Source organism: Phoxinus phoxinus (assembly GCF_949152265.1).
Source record: "Phoxinus phoxinus genome assembly, chromosome: 12".
In the NCBI taxonomy this organism is placed as follows: Eukaryota; Metazoa; Chordata; class Actinopteri; order Cypriniformes; family Leuciscidae; genus Phoxinus; species Phoxinus phoxinus.
In genome coordinates, this window is record NC_136887.1 from 21789764 (window position 1) to 21808695 (window position 18932).

General features: G+C 38.4%; 1 protein-coding gene across 2 annotated transcripts in view; it reads left to right on the forward strand.

The window, feature by feature from the left end:
- LOC307007956 (teneurin-3) overlaps positions 1-14603 on the forward strand; it is a 120369-nt gene extending 105766 nt beyond the window's left edge. The window contains exons 21-30 of one of the 2 annotated variants that reach the window (XM_079630470.1): positions 836-856; positions 2134-2366; positions 3436-3590; positions 4681-5561; positions 6302-6477; positions 6581-6816; positions 7333-7629; positions 10872-12483; positions 12627-12757; positions 12983-14603. In XM_079630470.1, the coding sequence (XP_079486596.1) occupies positions 836-856; positions 2134-2366; positions 3436-3590; positions 4681-5561; positions 6302-6477; positions 6581-6816; positions 7333-7629; positions 10872-12483; positions 12627-12757; positions 12983-13735 (4495 nt within the window). In that variant the 3' untranslated portion in view covers positions 13736-14603. The remainder of the gene's footprint in view (positions 1-835; positions 857-2133; positions 2367-3435; positions 3591-4680; positions 5562-6301; positions 6478-6580; positions 6817-7332; positions 7630-10871; positions 12484-12626; positions 12758-12982) is intronic. The other variant, XM_079630471.1, reaches the window with a different exon arrangement.
- The last annotated feature ends 4329 nt before the right edge of the window (positions 14604-18932 follow it).

Here is an 18932-nt window from a genome sequence, read left to right on the forward strand (position 1 = left end):
TGGCAGCTAACTGAAATAATTTTAAATAAAGTTAAAATACAAAAATTACTAGAACTAAAACTGAAATAAAAATTAATTAATGCTAAACAGAAAAAAAAGGGATAACACTTTTTTTTTTTTACCTTGTCCAAGGAAGAAAGACACCACCAGCCCTGCATACCGTAGTTAAAACTTGTAACTAGATGTAGTACATACTGTACAAATACATACCTAAATATCACTAAAAACATATTTTAAGAAATACTTCCAGCCCTGGAAACTTGAATAAATGATTAAAACAATAATTTAACAAATTTGAATGTTTGTACAGCTCTGTTTTTTAAATTTTATTATTCTTTTTTATATATATATATATATAAACCAGCACTTAACCATCATTGTAAAATATCATGTATTCCTTTGATTTCAATTGGCAAGAGTTGGATGCCCTTTACAGAAAAAGCTCTTTGCCCTTGTGTAGTTCTACTCCTAGTGGTTACTGACCATATCTAAAATAATAATAATAAGCTCAAAATATTATACAATTTGTAATAATTCAAAAATAATAATTAAACTAATGCACAATTTTTATTAAATAAATAATAATAAATATAAATAAATAATATAATTATATTTAAATAATACTAAAATATTTAAGGATTGTTAAGGGTTCAATTTAAACTTCTCCTCAATTGGATTGTGTTGAATAAATACAGTGGTCACCAGTGGGTTCCTGAATTAGATGGACATGGGGGTGATGTGAACTAAATAGAATAAGTGTATACTATTTTACCTAAACTTATCTCACTAGATTTTCTTACTTTATCTTTCCCTTCTTTTTTCAAACTAACCAAAGAAATAAGGATTTCAGGCACAGGTAAGTTACATTACACAATACATGGTCTGAGCTGTCCACAATACCCATCACCTCCACAATGGCTGCATAGGTGCACTGGAACAATCCTTCCTAAAACGCATTAAACTTTCGTTTACAAAGATGTGAAAATCATATCGTAGTTTCTACCACTGAAGCCAAAAATTCTCGGGCCAGCAGCATGTGTCCAAATTTCAATCTTAACCGTTCTATTTCATCAGAAACGATCTGAAAACAGGGCTTTAAGTGTAAAATACCGAACTTGTCCTTTAAAGGACATGCATGTATTACAAAATTTTTGATGGGATAGAACCCTTTGGGACACAGTTTTATTGAAATATCTTCTAATTGATTTAAAAGTCCAAAGGGTGTATATAGAAAACTAACCTAGTTTAGTTACCAATCCCAGAAGATGTCAAGGCACATTTTATGAGAGATGCACGTCACCTTTTTCTGACTGTCAAAAAGATTTACTCAAGCCATGCAAGAGGACTTTGGATTATGATGCAGTGTCCAACACTCTAGGCCTTTAGCTGAAAGAAGTACCACTATTTCACATTTTCACATTTGGATTTTACACAGGCCAGTGCCTGTGAGTGTGAATTGGTTTCCAAACTGTCCAAGACATTGATCGAATAGAGCGCACTCAGTGTGCAAGAATAGCCTTGAAATGGCTTTTGATAAAACGTGAAAAGATTTGTCTGATCCCAGAGGAGAATGTCACGAGCTCCACACTATCATCTACGAAGTCCCGACTTGACTGGTCATTTAACCACTAATAGCATGTCTGGAGGGGCCACACTACCTCATTCAGTGAGGTGCAGACTGATTGGGAGGCAGAATTAATGAATGCAAATAAGCGTAGCGTTCTGAAAAGCCATCAGTTGTTGACAGTCATTAAGATATGCATATCATCACCGCATCGCAGAGAACCTTTCCCCGCAAGGGAACGAGAATGATTGAAATGATCTGGCAGTCTTGAAGTCGTCATCACAGCCTCCACAAATATGTTCCAGTCACATCACATTTACTTCCCTTTCACACATTCTTTTTTCTTCTTCCCATCTGTCAGGAGCTCACACCCTTTTGATAGATGCGGAAAAACATGCTGCGATTCTTTCAATGTCTTTAATGATATTAATATTCTAATCAGTCTCTCGTTTCATCTGCCATCTCCAATTGCAATGTCAGACCAATAATTTATTGTTGCACTGCCTCAGCTTGACAGCAGACTAATGTCTTCGCTCATAATGCTACTGTTTATATCTCTCTTCCCCAAGTAACAATCCCGCTCACCGCTACTACCTGACCACGGATCCGGTGACAGGCCGGCTGTATGTGTCCGACACCAACTCCAGGCGCATCTACAGCCCGCAGACGCTCCTGGCCAGCTCAGAGCCCCAGCAGAACGTGGAGGTGGTGGCGGGAACAGGAGACCACTGTCTGCCTTTTGATGAAGCTCAGTGTGGAGATGGAGGTCCAGCCACCGAAGCTCTCCTCACCGGACCCAAAGGTATTGTTAGAGGATCGTTTAAAACTGATCATCATAAGGGTCATACATTCATTTCACAAAAGGAGTCAAATAATAAGGGTTCTTCAAACTGCTAAAATGCTTGAGATGAATTCTGAGGCGTACAACACACTTTGATTGACATGAAAGATCATCCCAAAGCTCTATGAGCTTTTAACAGTGTATTATGTACTGAGGTTTTTGATTGGCGCCTCAGCGAGGGAAATAGGAACTGACAGCCTCGGGATAGGTACTAAATTATTTGACTGAGCCAGACACAACAGATTGATGAAGCTGCTTTGAACGTTTTGTGACTTCACCGACATAAATTATATAGGGTCACACTTGTCTGGAGAATATAGACAACCTATTTCATATAATCTCATCAGGCAGAAAAAGAGATGTTTTCATTGTTTTGCAATAAAATGTCATTCACACATGAATGCACGTATGGCATGATGGATACATTAGGTATCATATTTCTTGTGTAGACGGGGAACGTAATGCGTTGAATTGATGGGATGTGTGCAGCGATCTACATTCTGGATGTTATAACTATAAAAAAAGTCAGAAGCATTAATGCATGCATGCATTTTCCTCGGTTGGGGCTGAGATTTTTGCCATAACGTCAGTTCACTTCTCTGTGTTTTTGCCAGGCACACACTCTTCGTGCTATCACTCAGCTAAGCATGAATTTACCAAGCGGCAGTTACTATAGCAACCCACACTTTTATAATTTGGGCTTAAAAGTGGGTTTGATGCTTTCCCACTCCATGCTTTTGTCAAATACCTTGAGCTGACTTACAGACCGACTGAGACGGAGTGAGGGAGAGAGAGCAGAAATGCTAGAGGGAGGGAGGGAGAGATGTTCTAATACATCCTATTCCACTTTCTCCTTAAGAAATAATTCAGCAGTGGGAGGCAAGATGTGAATAATTGAGGGCGATGCTTTCTGCAGTGACCTGAATAATGGGAAGCCAAACACGACACATGTACCCGCTGCCTGGATCAGGCAAGCAAAGAGCACAGCTGTGTGACCTGCACATTTCGTTCCTTCCTCTTTTCTCTCCAGGGATTGCCGTTGACAAGAACGGACTGATCTACTTTGTGGATGGGACTGTGATCCGGAAGGTGGATCCAAACGGCATCATCTCCACCCTGCTGGGGTCCAATGACCTTGCCTCTGCTCGACCTCTGAGCTGTGACTCAGTTATGGACATCCATCAGGTGAAAAGTTAAACTTCTTAAATCAACACACTAAAGCCATTTATCAGACCCTGTCAGTGACCTAAATGAGTTTTGGTCTTGATTTATGTCGTTTGTTTATTTTTCATACAGTGTGATTAGGGAACAATGTAGTGATCGGCTGTTATGTTTTTTTTATGTTTTTTTAGTATACAAATACTGACTTCTACAGAAATCTACAGTTCTAAGGCAAAGATATACACAAAATTGGTTAAAATTACATATTTTTTTCTTTTTTACTCAAACTTAAGAAAAAAACATAACTTTACAATAAGATAAATGTTCTTTACATTTATTATTCTATGTTATATATTAATATCATGAACAATGAATACAAATTAAAAATGAAATTATTAAAAATTATTTAAATGTATTATTCTAGGTTAATATTAATTTAGAAATGTAATATTTTGATATTATCTTTATGTTTGTTAACATTACAAATTCATGAATTAAAATAGATGTAGTGTATTATTCTTGGTTGATATTCATTTCTAAATATATTATTGTTTCTAGTTCCTGTTTGTTTAAAATTAAATAAAATAAAAATTGTATTCAAGATTAATATTAATGTATAAATACACTAATGTTTATAGTTCATTCATGTTCAAATGTAACATTAAATAATTCAAATGATTTAATTTATTTATCAAATATTATTCAAATATTATTTCATAAATATACCGGTACTAGTTCATGTTTGTTCATAATACATTAACTAATGTTTATAAAACTTGAAATGTTAATATATTAAAAAATCTTTATGTAGAAAATACAATGAATCTAGATTATTAAATGCCATAAAAAAATAGTATTCATTGTTGTTTCTCATAATCTATTTCATTAATGTTAACATATGCATCCTTACTGAAAATGATATATCGATAGTCCTGGGGAAATACCATATTTGTTAATAAGCCAAGCAAGTAGGATCAAATATCAAATTTTTACTAATGTCTGTCTGTCATAAAAGGGAAGGAATACATTTTGCCTAAGTGAAGCTATATAAAATATAATATCTACATATCTTCATATCTTCAATGCATATTTTTCTCATTCATCTGCCTTTTAGGTGTCTTTAGAATGGCCGACCGCTCTGACTGTTAGTCCGATGGATAACTCATTGTTTGTGCTGGATGGCAGCGTGGTTTTGCGGATCACTGAGGAGGGGCAGGTCAGCGTGGCAGCAGGCAGACCCCTCCACTGCCCCATGCCTTCTACAGACATCTTGGTGACAGAAACACAGCGAGCCACTCACACCCATCTGGAATCCCCAAGCACCATTGCCGTCTCCTTCAATGGAGTGCTGCACATCGCGGAGACAGACGAGAGGAAGATGAGCCGCATACGCAGTGTGGCAGCAGATGGCGAGATCACTCACCTGGTGGGGGCGCCTTCAGACTGCGACTGCAAGACCGACGTCAACTGTGATTGTTACCTAACAGGAGACGGCTTCGCTAAAGACGCTCGGCTAAATGGGCCGTCATCCCTCGTGGCAGCTCCGGATGGAACCCTGTTCGTGGCCGACCTGGGTAACATTCGAATTCGCGTGATTGGACAAAACAAGCCTGCACTTAACAGCATGGGCCTGTACGAAGTGGCATCGTCTGCGAAGCAGGAAGTGTACATGTTTGACATTAATGGCACACACCAGCATACGGCCAACCTGATCACTGGAGACTTCAAATATAACTTCAGCTATAGCAATGAGGGAGATCTGACCTCAGTGGCCGACAGTCATGGGAACACGCTACGGATTCGCAGAGATGCCAGCCGCCTTCCTGTCCGCATCGTTGCACCTGACAACCAGGTTATTTGGCTAACTGTAGGCTCGAGTGGTGGGCTGAAGACCCTTGGCACACAGGGGCGTGAACAGGTGCTGCTAACTTACCATGGCAACAGTGGTCTCCTGGCAACCAAGAGCACTGCCAATGGATGGACAACATTCTATGAGTAAGAATGTTTGAGCGTTTCTGCTTGTTGCTCGTGCCTGCTAGGGCATATATATTTATATTCATAATTATTGCTCAAATTTATGTCAGTGAGTATTAAACATCGGCCTGTAACTTAACTCAACCTGTTGAAATAACTTTTATAATTAATCAGACTTTTGCCTGGTGAATAGTAAAATAGGAAAAATCTGAGACTTATATTTGAAATAGTACCTAAACAAGGGGTCGGCAACTCCCGTCCTGGAGGGCCACTGTCCTGCAGATTTTAGCTCCAACACAAATCAAATACACCTGAACGAGCTAATCAAGCTCTTTAGGATTACACGAAGGCTACAGGCAGTTACGTTTTTATCAAGCTTGGAGCTAAACTCTGCAGGACAATGACCATCCAGGACCGAAGTTGCCCGTCCCTGACCTAAACCATTTCTAGGGACCACTATCCACCTTATTCCACAGCTATTTCCCATGGATCCGCAAGATTTCTGATTTAATAGCTGCTATAGGTAAACAAATACAAAGTGTAAAATAACAAAGTGCAGTAAACAATAAAACTAATTGCGCTAAAATGTTTATGATAATGAATTCAAATAATATGATAACAAATACCCTTTTGCAACATTAAACAGCATGACGGACTGATATGACGGAAGTAACTGAATAATTCAAATGCCTTTTAAACTTTGTGCTTATTCATAGGGGTTACATTTAAATGCAGCACCTTAACATCACTCTCTCTTTCAGCTATGACACAGAGGGACGACTGACCAATGTAACTTTTCCTACTGGAGTGGTGACCAGTCTGGCCTATGACATGGATGCTGTTTCTACAGTAGAAAGAGAAAGTTTTGAACGAGATGAAGCTGCAACCATAACGACAAACCAGTCAGCAATTCAGAACGTCCTCACATTACACCAAGGTAAGCCTTGTGTAAACAGACAAATCAAATAGATGCACTTGCATTCTCATAGGATTTTTAAAATGTTATAGTTTTTCTGCTAATTTATGTTGCCTTTTTGCAGATCAGCTGAAGAACAACTATGTGATTGGTTACGACCACTCCTTGTGGATTCTGTATGCCAATGGAATGAACACTCACTACCAGACCGAGCCACATATTCTGGCTGGTGCATCCTCCCCTACGCTGGCACGGAGAAATATGACCCTACCTGATGACAGTGGGCAAAACTTAGTGGAATGGCGTTTTCGTAAAGAGCAGACGAGGACGAAGGTCACAGTGTTTGGACGCAAGTTACGAGTATGTACTGAAGTCCAATTACAGACGAGAAAGAAGTCTCATTCTAATTGAAAATAGCCACAAGACCATTTCATTCTTAAATCTATTTGCCTTTCTTTAACACAAAACACTTGACATCTGCCTTGATCTCATTCATAATAGGCAATTTAAAAATCACGCAAGATTTTTTTGCTATGTTTTTTATTTAGATGGGAGTTTTTGCAAATGCATGAAGATTGCACCCGGCTGATCTAACAGTACAAAAATGACACTTTTAAAGTGGTTAAATAAACATGTTCTAAAATTTATGTTGACTACATTGGAAGATGATTTAATAGTTTGAAAGTGACACCGAGTCACTTAGTTTTATTAAGTTAAATATTAATCATGAGATTCATCTTCACACAAAGAAAAATGTATGTCGGAAACCAAGGCAACTGACAGATAAAAAAAAAATCTGCCAATTTTCTAGTCAATTTTCTGCCATTTTACTGTTGCCATACCAATTTTGTGTCTCTTCTCCGCCTGCACTTCAAGGTAAATGGACGGAACATTTTGTCTGTTGATTATGACCGAGCGCTGAGGATTGAAAAGATCTATGATGATCACCGTAAATTCCTTCTGAAGATTGGTTATGACACTGCAGGTCAGCCCACTCTCTGGATGCCAAGTAGCAAGCTGCTTCCTGTCAACCTCACTCGCAATAGCAACGGGCAGTTGAGTGCCATACACTGGGGCTCTGTCTCAGAGAGGGTAGAGTATGATGGACAAGGCCGTCTGCTTTCTAGGACATTTCCTGATGGGAAGACCTGGAGCTACACTTATCTGGAGAAGGTAAAGGCCAGCGGAAATTGCTTTTAGTGATGTATGTGATATACAGTAGACATCAAGAGTTTTTGTCAGTTGACTCTGTCACGTGTACACTGCTTACCAATATATATACACACACACACAGGGTGCTTTTATTTGATTAACAATACAATAAAAACAGTATAATTATCACATCGACAACAAACTTTTGGAAACCGAAACATGATACCAGATTATCCACATTTCCGACCCTTATCTACCTTTTCAAAGATGAAGCATCAATACTCTTCCAATGCTGTGGATTCTCCTGGATTGAAGAAGTCCAAAGTCCAGAAGTGTAGTCTTCTAGTTTCGATGTTTGTATAAAGTCCATTGAATAAATTCCTAGAACACAGAGTTTAACATTCAAAGGGACTTTAGAGTTAAACACATATCTGACAGACATTGTATAACCTCCTTCCAGTTTTGGTTTTGGACAAGTTTGGGATTTTTGGACATTCCAAAAAGAAAGTGATAATACTGTACCTTTCTTGTTTAAACATTTAGTACACATATCTGAAATATTAGCAGACATATGATGAAGTTCGACAGTTATACGTTGAGATAAGTTCTCATTAACAACTTATTTTGAAGTAATTTAAACCTTGTGTTTATTGTGTTGGTGCTTTTAGACAAGCATCATTCAACTCTTTATCATGGATGTCTTCTTGTATATCGATTTCCAAGCATTTAATTTATCTAGTGTTGATTCAGTTCTATATTAAACCATTATTATAACATAGAGCTCTTTTCTATTTTTTTTATGTCAACGTGGAATTATTTCTGTGTTAGCAAAGCTGAATTTTCAGCAGTCATTACTCCACTCTTTACAGGGCTCCAGACTGCGACCAAATGGTCGCATTTTGCGACCAAAATTTGAGAGTGTGCGACTGAATTTTACATCCAGTCGCACATGTGCGACCAGTAAATTTGTCCTTTTTTTTTTTTTTTTTTTTTTTACACGTTAAACGTGGAAGGGGCTTATCAATGAATCCGGAATGTGTGGCAGTGCGAGAAGAATAGGGAATGGCCACTGTAAGTGGCTAATGTGTGGAGGGGGAGGGTCCTAGAGATAATCGAGCGCGCGTTTAAACGTCTGTAGGAAGGAGACGGAGACAAATATCACAACCTGCTATGTGCGTCTGAGCAACGAGCAAGCGAACTATTGACTCGTTCTTCCGATCTGCGGCTAGTATGCCAGTTAAATTCACTTGCTGGCTTCTCAAATAAAACATTACAACAGCGATAATAATAAAAAAACGTGAAGAAAACGATTACTCTTTGTGCATTGTACAATGTGAGTGCCAAATGCTCGAACATGACCTGTCATTTACGCCGTCATCACCCGGGAGTTGATAGCGCACGAGCGCAGGCGAGACCTGAACTGCAGACGTTACCATCGGTGTTTAAACTAAACTCATTTATTTTGCCAATGCAAACATTCAAGAGCAAGACGCGAAAGAGAACTCGCGTCTAGATTTGTGCGCGCGGTGCGCGTGTCTGTGTGTATGCGTAGGTTAGCCTACTCATCTCGGACAGCGCGCAAATATTATCTTTCAGGTTATCTTTCAAGTCTTGCTCTTGAATGGACAAATTCACACAAAAAGTATGTCAACATGTCCGTCTTGATGAGCTCGTATCCTAGCAGACATAGTAGCCTATCTGTTATGCCTTAAGTGATCATGTATGAAGAAAGACACTCACAGTATCGGTGTAGTAGGCCTACTGAATTAGCTCTGAATTAAATAGCTTTTGTAACTTTAATAAGGATTCATCTTTAATTTATACAGGCAAATATGCAATGTTATTTTACATTTGATTATTTTATTCAATTTCTGTACCTGAAAACTAATGTTAGACCTGAAAAGCATAGTTTATTTTATTAGTAGGCTATCTTTGCTCTATTGTATTTATTTGTGCTTTTGCTTGTGGTTAGATTACTTCTGAATTTTTTTGACAGTAGTCTTTTTCCCCCCTGAACATAACACATACCGAATCATACCGAAACTGTGAACCTAAAACCGTGATACAAACTGAACTGTGAGCTATTTGAAATGTTGCAGCCCTAGTAGCCTACAGTGTCACAGTCGGATGATGATTCAGAGTGAGAGGTTTTAGTGGTGAAAAAGGCCGAACCCACCATTTTCGGGCTGCGAGAATTCAGCTGGTTGAGGTAGTACTGTAAGGAGACGAATTCCATGAACTGCGAATGTTGCAGTCGCTACCCCATAACTGCGGGGAACACGAAGTTTGCCGACATTGCAGGCACTTCACAGTTTAAACACAATACTCTATTTAATAACAATCTTATCCTCAAGCATAGAGTATGCTGTGTTAATAAATCAACTGCCGGTTGCTTTTAGAAGACAAGAGGCTGTAACGTTAAATCAGAGCGCAAAGGCATTGTAATTTCTGCATCTATTATCAAAGTATTTATTAGGAATACACTGGAAATGACTAGAAATGTGAATATTTGGTTAGTATGTTGATTTACGGTGTGTGCTCCTAAATTTCCTGGTTGTGCTCCTAAAATTTTCAGTTAGGGGCCACTGTGCTCCTAGGGAAAAAAGTTAGTCTGGAGCCCTGCTTTAGTGTCACATGATCCTTCTGATAGGTAGGCTGATTTGGTGCACAAAAACATTTATTTTCAATATCATTTAAATATATATATATATTAAATGTTTTTTTCAGGATGCTTTGATGAATGGAAAGTCCAAAAGCATTTTGAGCATTTATTTGAAATATACATATTTTGTAACATTATAAATATATTTACTGTCACTTTTTATTTTAATGCATTCTTGCTGAATAAAAGTATTCATGTCTTTAAAAATAAATATAAATCTTACGAAGCCCAAACTTTTGAACAGTATATACCCAAAAATAAAAGGGTTTACACATGGGGGGACACATGTCCAAGATGCTTTTTTCCTTATAATAAAAGTAGACTTTCAATATATATTATATGATGAGCACAAGACATGCTTGAACCTTTTTGTCCCTTTTTTTTTTTTTTTGTGTGTGTGTGAAAGTAGATATTTAGCTAAATGTAATTTTGTTTTCCACAAAAAGGAAAGAAAAAAACATATGGGTATATGATATGAAGGCCAGTAAATTATTTTAATTTTGGATCCTAGTAAGATCCAACTAGTGTGAAGATTAACCTAAGAATGAGTTGTTTTTAATTCATCTTGATTTATGCAAGGTATGTTTTCTTCTCGTTCTAGTCCACGGTCCTGATACTGGCGAGTCAGCGGCAGTACGTCTTTGAATATGACCCACAGGGAGGCCTTTCTGCAGTCACTATGCCCAGTGTGGCACGCTACGCTATGGAGACCATACGCTCTGTGTCTTACTACCGCAACCTTTACCATATGCCTGAGAGTAATGCTTCTGTCGCCGTGGACTACAGTGAGGACGGGAGGCTCCTGAGAGTGGTGCAGCTGGGCACGGGGCGGAGAGTCCTTTACCGGTATCGCTGGCACAACAAACTCTCGGAAGTTCTGTACGACAGCACTCGTGTCAGCTTCACCTACGATGAGACGGCAGGTGTGCTGAAGACGGTCAATCTGCAGCGTGAGGGCTTTATTTGCACCATTAGATACAGGCAGCTCGGACCCCTGGTAGACCGGCAGATCTACCGCTTCAGCGAGGACGGGATGGTAAACGCTCGCTTCGACTACGCTTACGACAGTAGTCTCCGTGTGACGAGTGTTCAGGGGGTTATCAATGAGACCCCGCTGCCCATTGACCTCTATCAGTATGATGACATCTCAGGGAAGGTGGAGCAGTTCGGCAAGTTTGGTGTCATCTATTACGACATCAACCAGATCATCTCCACCTCTGTCATGACTTACACCAAACACTTTGATGGGCACGGTCGGGTCCGAGAAATTCAGTATGAACTCTTCCGATCTCTGCTCTTCTGGATCACAATCCAGTATGACGATATGAGCCGAGTCACCAAGCGGGAGATTAAGATTGGCCCGTCCTCCAATGCCACCAAGTATAGCTATGAATATGACGTGGACGGGCAGCTGCAGACCGTCTACCTCAATGAGAAAATGACATGGCGCTACAGCTATGACTTAAATGGAAACATACACCTACTGAGTCCAGCAAACAGTGCACGAATCATGCCTCTACGATATGACCTACGAGACCGCATAACTCGTCTTGGGGACCTGCAGTACGAGTTGGACGAAGATGGGTTTCTCCGCCAGAGAGGTCCTGAGATCTTCCAATACAACTCCAATGGCCACCTAGAACGTGTCTACAGTAAATCCACCGGGTGGTCTGTCCAGTACCGTTACGATGGTTTAGGAAGAAGAGTCTCCACAAAGTCCAGCATGGGACAGCATCTACAGTTCTTCTATGCTGATCTGAGCTACCCTAGCAGGATAACACATGTCTACAACCATTCAAGCTCACAGATTACTTCTTTATACTATGACCTGCAAGGACACTTGTTTGCAATGGAGATCAGCAATGGAGCAGAGTTCTACATAGCCTGTGATAACATAGGATCACCACTGGCTGTCTTTGGCAGTGACGGCCTCCTCCTCAAGCAGGTTCATTATACGGCCTACGGCGAGGTCTACTCGGACTCCAATCCTGACATGCAGCTGGTGATTGGGTTTCATGGAGGACTTTATGACCCTCTAACAAAACTGCTTCATTTCGGAGTGAGGGATTATGACATCATGTCGGGTCGCTGGACTTCACCTGACTTCATGCTGTGGGAGAAAATCAGCAAGAACCCGGGACCTTTCAATCTCTACATGTTCCGAAACAACAACCCAATAAGTAAAGTGCAGAAAGTTAGAGACTACTTAACAGGTATGGCATGGATTCACTGCATCTACTGTATCCGCACCTTAAAATAACTTCTGCAAGTAATATATCTGCTATATATTGCACATTTCCCCCCCATTGTACATTTTAACTAGATTTTAAATTTATTCATTGATATTTTTCTACAGATGTAAACAGCTGGCTGGTCACATTTGGGTTCCATCTCCACAACAGTATTCCTGGTTTCCCCATCCCCATTTCTGAGATGACACAGGCCTCGTACGAACTGGTCAAAAGTCAAGTGTGGGATGACCTGACAGTAAGTTTGTTTTAGATGGATATCTTCACATAATAGTTTCAGTTATTTGTATTATATTATATTATATTAGAGGTTTTTTGTACCATTATATATTACAATAATGGTGGAATTTGTTAAATTAATAATGATTTATGAATATTTTAAAATAATAAAAACAACAAAAATATTTTTGGAATGGAACTAGTTACACATTTCTCTAAAAAGTTGTATCATCTTCTTTTGTAGGCCAGCTTTGCAGTCCAACAGCATGTCATCCGACAAGCTGGAGCATTTTTAACATTTGGGGATCTGCCACAGGTTGAATTCAGCCATAGCCAAAGGGCTGATAAACCCTGGCTGTGGTTTGCCTCAAGCGATTCATTGATAGGTCGTGGGATCATGTTGGCCCTTTACAAGGGCATTGTGATAACTCGTGCACTAAGCCTGGCTAATGAGGATTGCGTCAAGGTTGCCAACATCCTCAACGGCGCCCTTTACTTGAAAGACTTGCACTTTATTGTGGATGGCAGAGACATGCACTTCTTTGTTAAAATGAATTCTCCTGAAGCAGACCTGGCAGCGCTGCGGCTGACTAGCGGACGGAAAGAACTTGAGAATGCAGTGAACGTAACCGTGTCACAGTCCACAGCCGTGCTAGGTGGCCGCACTCGACGGTTCGCAGATGTAGAGTTTCAGAGAGGGGCTCTCTCCCTGCACGTGCGCTACGGGGCGTCTCTGGATGAGGAACGAGTGCGTGTTTTAGAGATGGCCCGACAGAGGGCCCTCGCCGTCACATGGGCACGTGAGCAGCAGCGGGTACGAAACGGAGAGGAAGGATCCCGACTATGGACCGAGGGAGAGAAGAGGCAGCTTCTCAGCAGCGGACGGGTGCAAGGCTACGATGGATACTATGTGCTGTCAGTAGAACAGTATCCTGAGCTCGCCGACAGTGTGAACAACATTCAGTTCCTCAGACAAAATGAGATTGGCAAGAGGTAGTGAACAGACCATGATTAGCCACAACCACTCTGTGTGATTTGTAATAGAAGAATAAGTTAAGCGGACACATTTATGATGTTCTCAGAGTTTGAACAAACTCTACTACTCCTAGTCTAGTAAGAAGAGTACAACCTAGGGGGGGAAAGGAGCATTAAAACAACGCTGTGCGTTGTGAATCATTGTGTTTTCTCAAAACCTATTAAAGGCCTTAACAAGGTTACAGTTGTGGAGCACAATGAAATTATGAACTTAATAGCATCAAGAGACAGGCCAGATTCTGTTGATATCTTTATTTAACTATTTATTGATCATTCATTTTTACAGGCACTATTCAAATATATCCCTAAAGAGAAAAATGACATACCTTTTGAAAAATGAAAATGTTTACATATGCATATCACTGTACCACTGCAAAAATACCACATTTGATGTCAGGTGGTTTATTGTAGCCAGATATACACTGTAATATTTTTTATATTTATTCAGATTTGTCCCTCTTTCCTGTGCATTTCATAAAAATCATAATAGGAAAAAATGCTTTTGTTGGAAGTCATGTCATTTGCAATGAAAACTCTCTTAAATAATGATTTTAGGTGTTTTTTGGGTTATTTTTTTTATTTATGTCTGGTTGTTACAAAAACATGTTGTTTTATAAATGACATTTGACCGTTTGATTTGCAGTTATTTTACGTCATACATTAACTGAATAAACTGTACATGAAACAAATAAAATGGCAGCACAGCACAGAAAATATGTAAATGTCTGTATGTAAATGTGTTTATCTGCATATTTTTTAAATTAAAAGCAATTATTTGCTCATTTGGTTACAGGTCCCAAGGGAAATATTTATGAAAATGATTTGTACTTAAAAGAAAATAAATGATAAAATAACTTATTTTTGACCGTTTTTACTTCTTTAAGCTCAGATCATAAAATCAGGTTGATCAAGAACATGATACACTTTGGCGTAGTTTCATGGACATATAAACCTAAGTTTAACCTTTGTAAAAGTTTGTCCACTAGCTCTAAATTGCTGTAAATTATTGCACCGTGGCACTCTGAAGTTAGATGTGAGAGGTAATGCGAATTCATTTTAATTAAAGGCAAGACTGCGTGAGTCATAAGTAAAACTCACTTTCATCTGCTTTGGAAATAGTGGGTAGATTAATGGTAATCCCTAAATATTAACTTAAATGTATAATTGCTTTCTGTGTAAAATCAGATTTTTAAGTGATCAAAGGCAGAGTCGTCGGGACCACATGTACTTGCTGTCGCTGAAACATCGTCTATCATGTGATTTCTTTAAGAGTGGTTAATGACCACACAGGTGCATCATAAAACGTATCCATATATGATGTGGTAATTGCAGTATTTGACAACTGCTAAATCTGAGATCATAAAAAAAGATGCCTTTTCATTGAGGTGTCTGATGGGATGCACATAGGATGTAAACATGAAACACACTGCATCTAATAAGTGACGATCACTACATTGCCATTACAGTGTCCTCTCGCAGATATCATTCTAAAATCAACGTATTCCTTAGTCAGCTGCACATGATTTATTCAAGGTCTCCGATTAATAATGTTGATGATCAGGCAAAGTGGAAGCGCCAGGAAATATGTGCTATGCTGATTTAGGACCTTTTTGTGCATGGTTCATATCAACTAGTTTTATATGTATTTGAGCTTTAGATGAATGTGTGATAAGGAAACGTCTGAACATTTTACAAATTAAATATAGTAAAAAAGAAAGAAAAAAAAAGCTACTTTTCAATTTCAGCTTTAAAAAAAGCAAGCAAAATGACCTTTGAACCAGACAAGCTCTGCTTATCTAAAGAGATATCTAGTGCTAAATTTAATTTCTTTCTACATGCTATAGATGGTGATTTACTTGCCAAATCACACAGATTTTAGTGTGCAGAGTTACACCTTTGTAATTATAATTTATCATTTATTTTAACCGGTAATTGCTAAATAGAATGTCAAAAATAATAGGTATGACCTATTATTTTTACACTGAATATTCCAACAATAAGAAGTGCACTACATTACATGCATGACATACACTTATTTAACTAAAAAAAGTGTGGAATTTTAGACACTATCATCTATGGCTATATACGCATCTGGGTAACTTAAACTGCACTCGTTGGGTCTTGTTTCAAATGGCGAAAGTGAGCACAGAGGACTTCAGTGTTAATACATTGCTTTGTTCGTGTTGTTGGTAGAATCATAGATGGTGCGGCGGATATTCAGAAATCTTTAGACTGAATGACTGAACGCCGCAAGTTCAATCAGAATCAAGTTAATCAGAGGGTCATGTAATAACTTATATGTAACTATATGTAACTATTGGTGCACATGGTTACTACTAGCTGTATTCATTTATTTGGCCAATATGCTGGATAATGTAGTCAGTTGATCATTACAGCAAAACAAACCCATGGAATAGTATACTACAGAAACATGCTTTATTTGCATGATTTAGCAGAAATAGAGTAGCATGCAAATCCAAATTTAGCAATTATCCCTTACGTTATCCTGTACATTATATATATGTAATTTTTCTTTAACTTTTTTTTAATGTAAGCATCTGAACCCCATTCATGACTGTGAACAACTACAAATATAAATACAGCATGAACTTGATCAATTCTATAGCAGTAAAGTGGGACATGAGATTACATAACACAGCTGTACTTTTTTTTTAAAGTGAGGCGTTACGTAAAGCCCCTTTTGAGCTGGAGCTTTCTGCGGGTCCCACGACTGCAAGATATATTCTACTGGAAAGCTAGAGAGGCACGTAACAAACCCCCATTCTCAAACGAATTAACTGAAGCTGGGATGAAGGCCCATTTAATGGAATGCATAAAGGCATAAATGATTTTAATAATAAGCACTGTGGACTTAAATTTATATTTGAGAGACACAGTGGACTTCCTTTAGGAAATTGCCATCATATTTACCACGAAAGAGTGAGCGAGGCAAGGTCTGATGATGCCACCAACGCCACTGTTGTTTTAGTGCAGTGCATGCTAATGATATGCAAATGCACTGAGGAAAAACCTTCCCTGGTTTCACCCGTATTAGCCATGGTCTCTGTTTTCTGGTTATATCCAAGATGCACCATGCTGTTCAGCCCCGACTCCTCATTAACACTCCTCAAACACAACATTTATGCCCAGCAAACATACTTCCTAATGGGTTGGTTCATTTTACGCGGAGACATTAAGCTGATTCAGTTTGACTGAATCCCTAAAATAACACTGGGTATGAAGGTCACTCGATTCCACACAGTGTTGTCTCCAACAGACATTTTTGTTGTGTATGCCTCAAGTGGCAGATTTGATGGATTAGCCAACTCTTCTCAAAAGGTGTGAAGACAGTGACGCCCAATCCTTGTCACAGACCGCTCAATATCAGCAAACTCTGGTGCCCGAGCAAGCAGTGTGTTAACAAGGACACAAGACAAAGACAAGCCTGCTGTCTGTCTCTCTCTCACACACCACACACACACACACACACAACAGATCCCCTGACTGTCATTCCAAACCCTCTAACCTTTCACAATCTGTTCTGGCTAGCAGAGTTCACCTATCACCCACGGTTCAGCTAAAAAGCATGTATATTTACACACAACACATAGGCAGATCGTCAAAGACTCTATAATGAGTATAAATATATACCAGACAGACTCTCTCAAATATGAGCTTTTCCAATATAACGCAGGCATTCATGACTCCACTATGAAATCATTTATGAGAACAAGTCAAATGTCACGACTCGCATTTCATGTTGAATGGCATTGTTCGAAACTTCACTTCTGCATCCAATATACACACAGAATTCAATCTTCAAAAATCCAAAAGCATCGCAGAAACAATGGAGAGTGTGAGCAGATGATTTTACACTGTTTAACAGTGTTTATTTAACAGGACTGACATCAAACGTCAAACATTGTAATTTATGTAACAGAACCAAATATAGTGTGGCGAGCACTACTACATAACTCTTGATAAGAAAATATCATACAATAGAATATATTTCACATCAGCGTTGGGTCGTTAGAATTTTAGCAATTCCCATTCTGATTCTGTCTATCAATTCTGATTCTTATTGATTCTGATTCCAATCAAATCCCAGTTTCCATTCCACTAAGATAAAAAAACAAAAAACAAAGTCAAACATTTAGATATCAAACATATTTATTCTGTGTCTTTTGGCAAAACATTTTGTTATAGCTGAATCAGCAGCCCAAAGAACACTTACACAAGGAACGATTGAACCATAATACCATAAGTGACTAATTAGTGAAATCAGCTGGCTGGAATAAACAAACGGCAGGACTTTTACTTTCTGACCCCTGGACTGTACAGTACACCTCTGTTAAGTACAGACATTTAAATCAAATGTAAAATACATGCATAGTTTTCTTTGTATAGATAAAATATAGATTAATCCTTATTAAAGTTGCAAATGTTATTCAGTCAAGATCAATGAGTGATTTTCTTTTTCTTTTGTTCTCTGATTAACCTTTATGATAGACTATACTATAGGCTGCTGTCACCTAACGCCCGGATCCATTATACTGTTACACATGCATTTTCTTTCTCAACTGTTTACATTCATTTAAGACAAAAACAACTGTGTTCACGAGAATATTTTAACATATTGTGTGTGTATTTCTTCGTTCAAGTGCGAGAAGACGAGCGTACTATATGAAAAATATATAGGCTACAGGTGAAACTTGAAAAATTTGAATATCGTGCAAAAGTTCATTCATTTCAGTAATTCAACTTAAAAGGTGAAACTAATATATTATATAGACTTATTACATGCAAAGTGACATATTTCAAGCCTTTATTTGTTATAATTTTGATGATTATGGCTTACAGCTATGAAAACCTTTTTACAATATTCTAATTTTGAATTTGGGGTTTTCATAAGCTGTAAGCCATAATCATCAAACTTATAACAAATAAAGGCTTGAAATATCTCACTTTGCATGTAATAAGTCTATATTAGTTTCACCTTTTAAGTTGAATTACTGAAATGAATTAACTTTTGCACGATATTCAATTTTTTTTACTTTCACCTGTACTACTACTGTAAAACTATGTAAAAGGGCTGTTCAGGGGCAAAACAATAAAGCAAGGTGTAACCCAGTCTTTCTTAATGGCAGTAAAAATAGGAA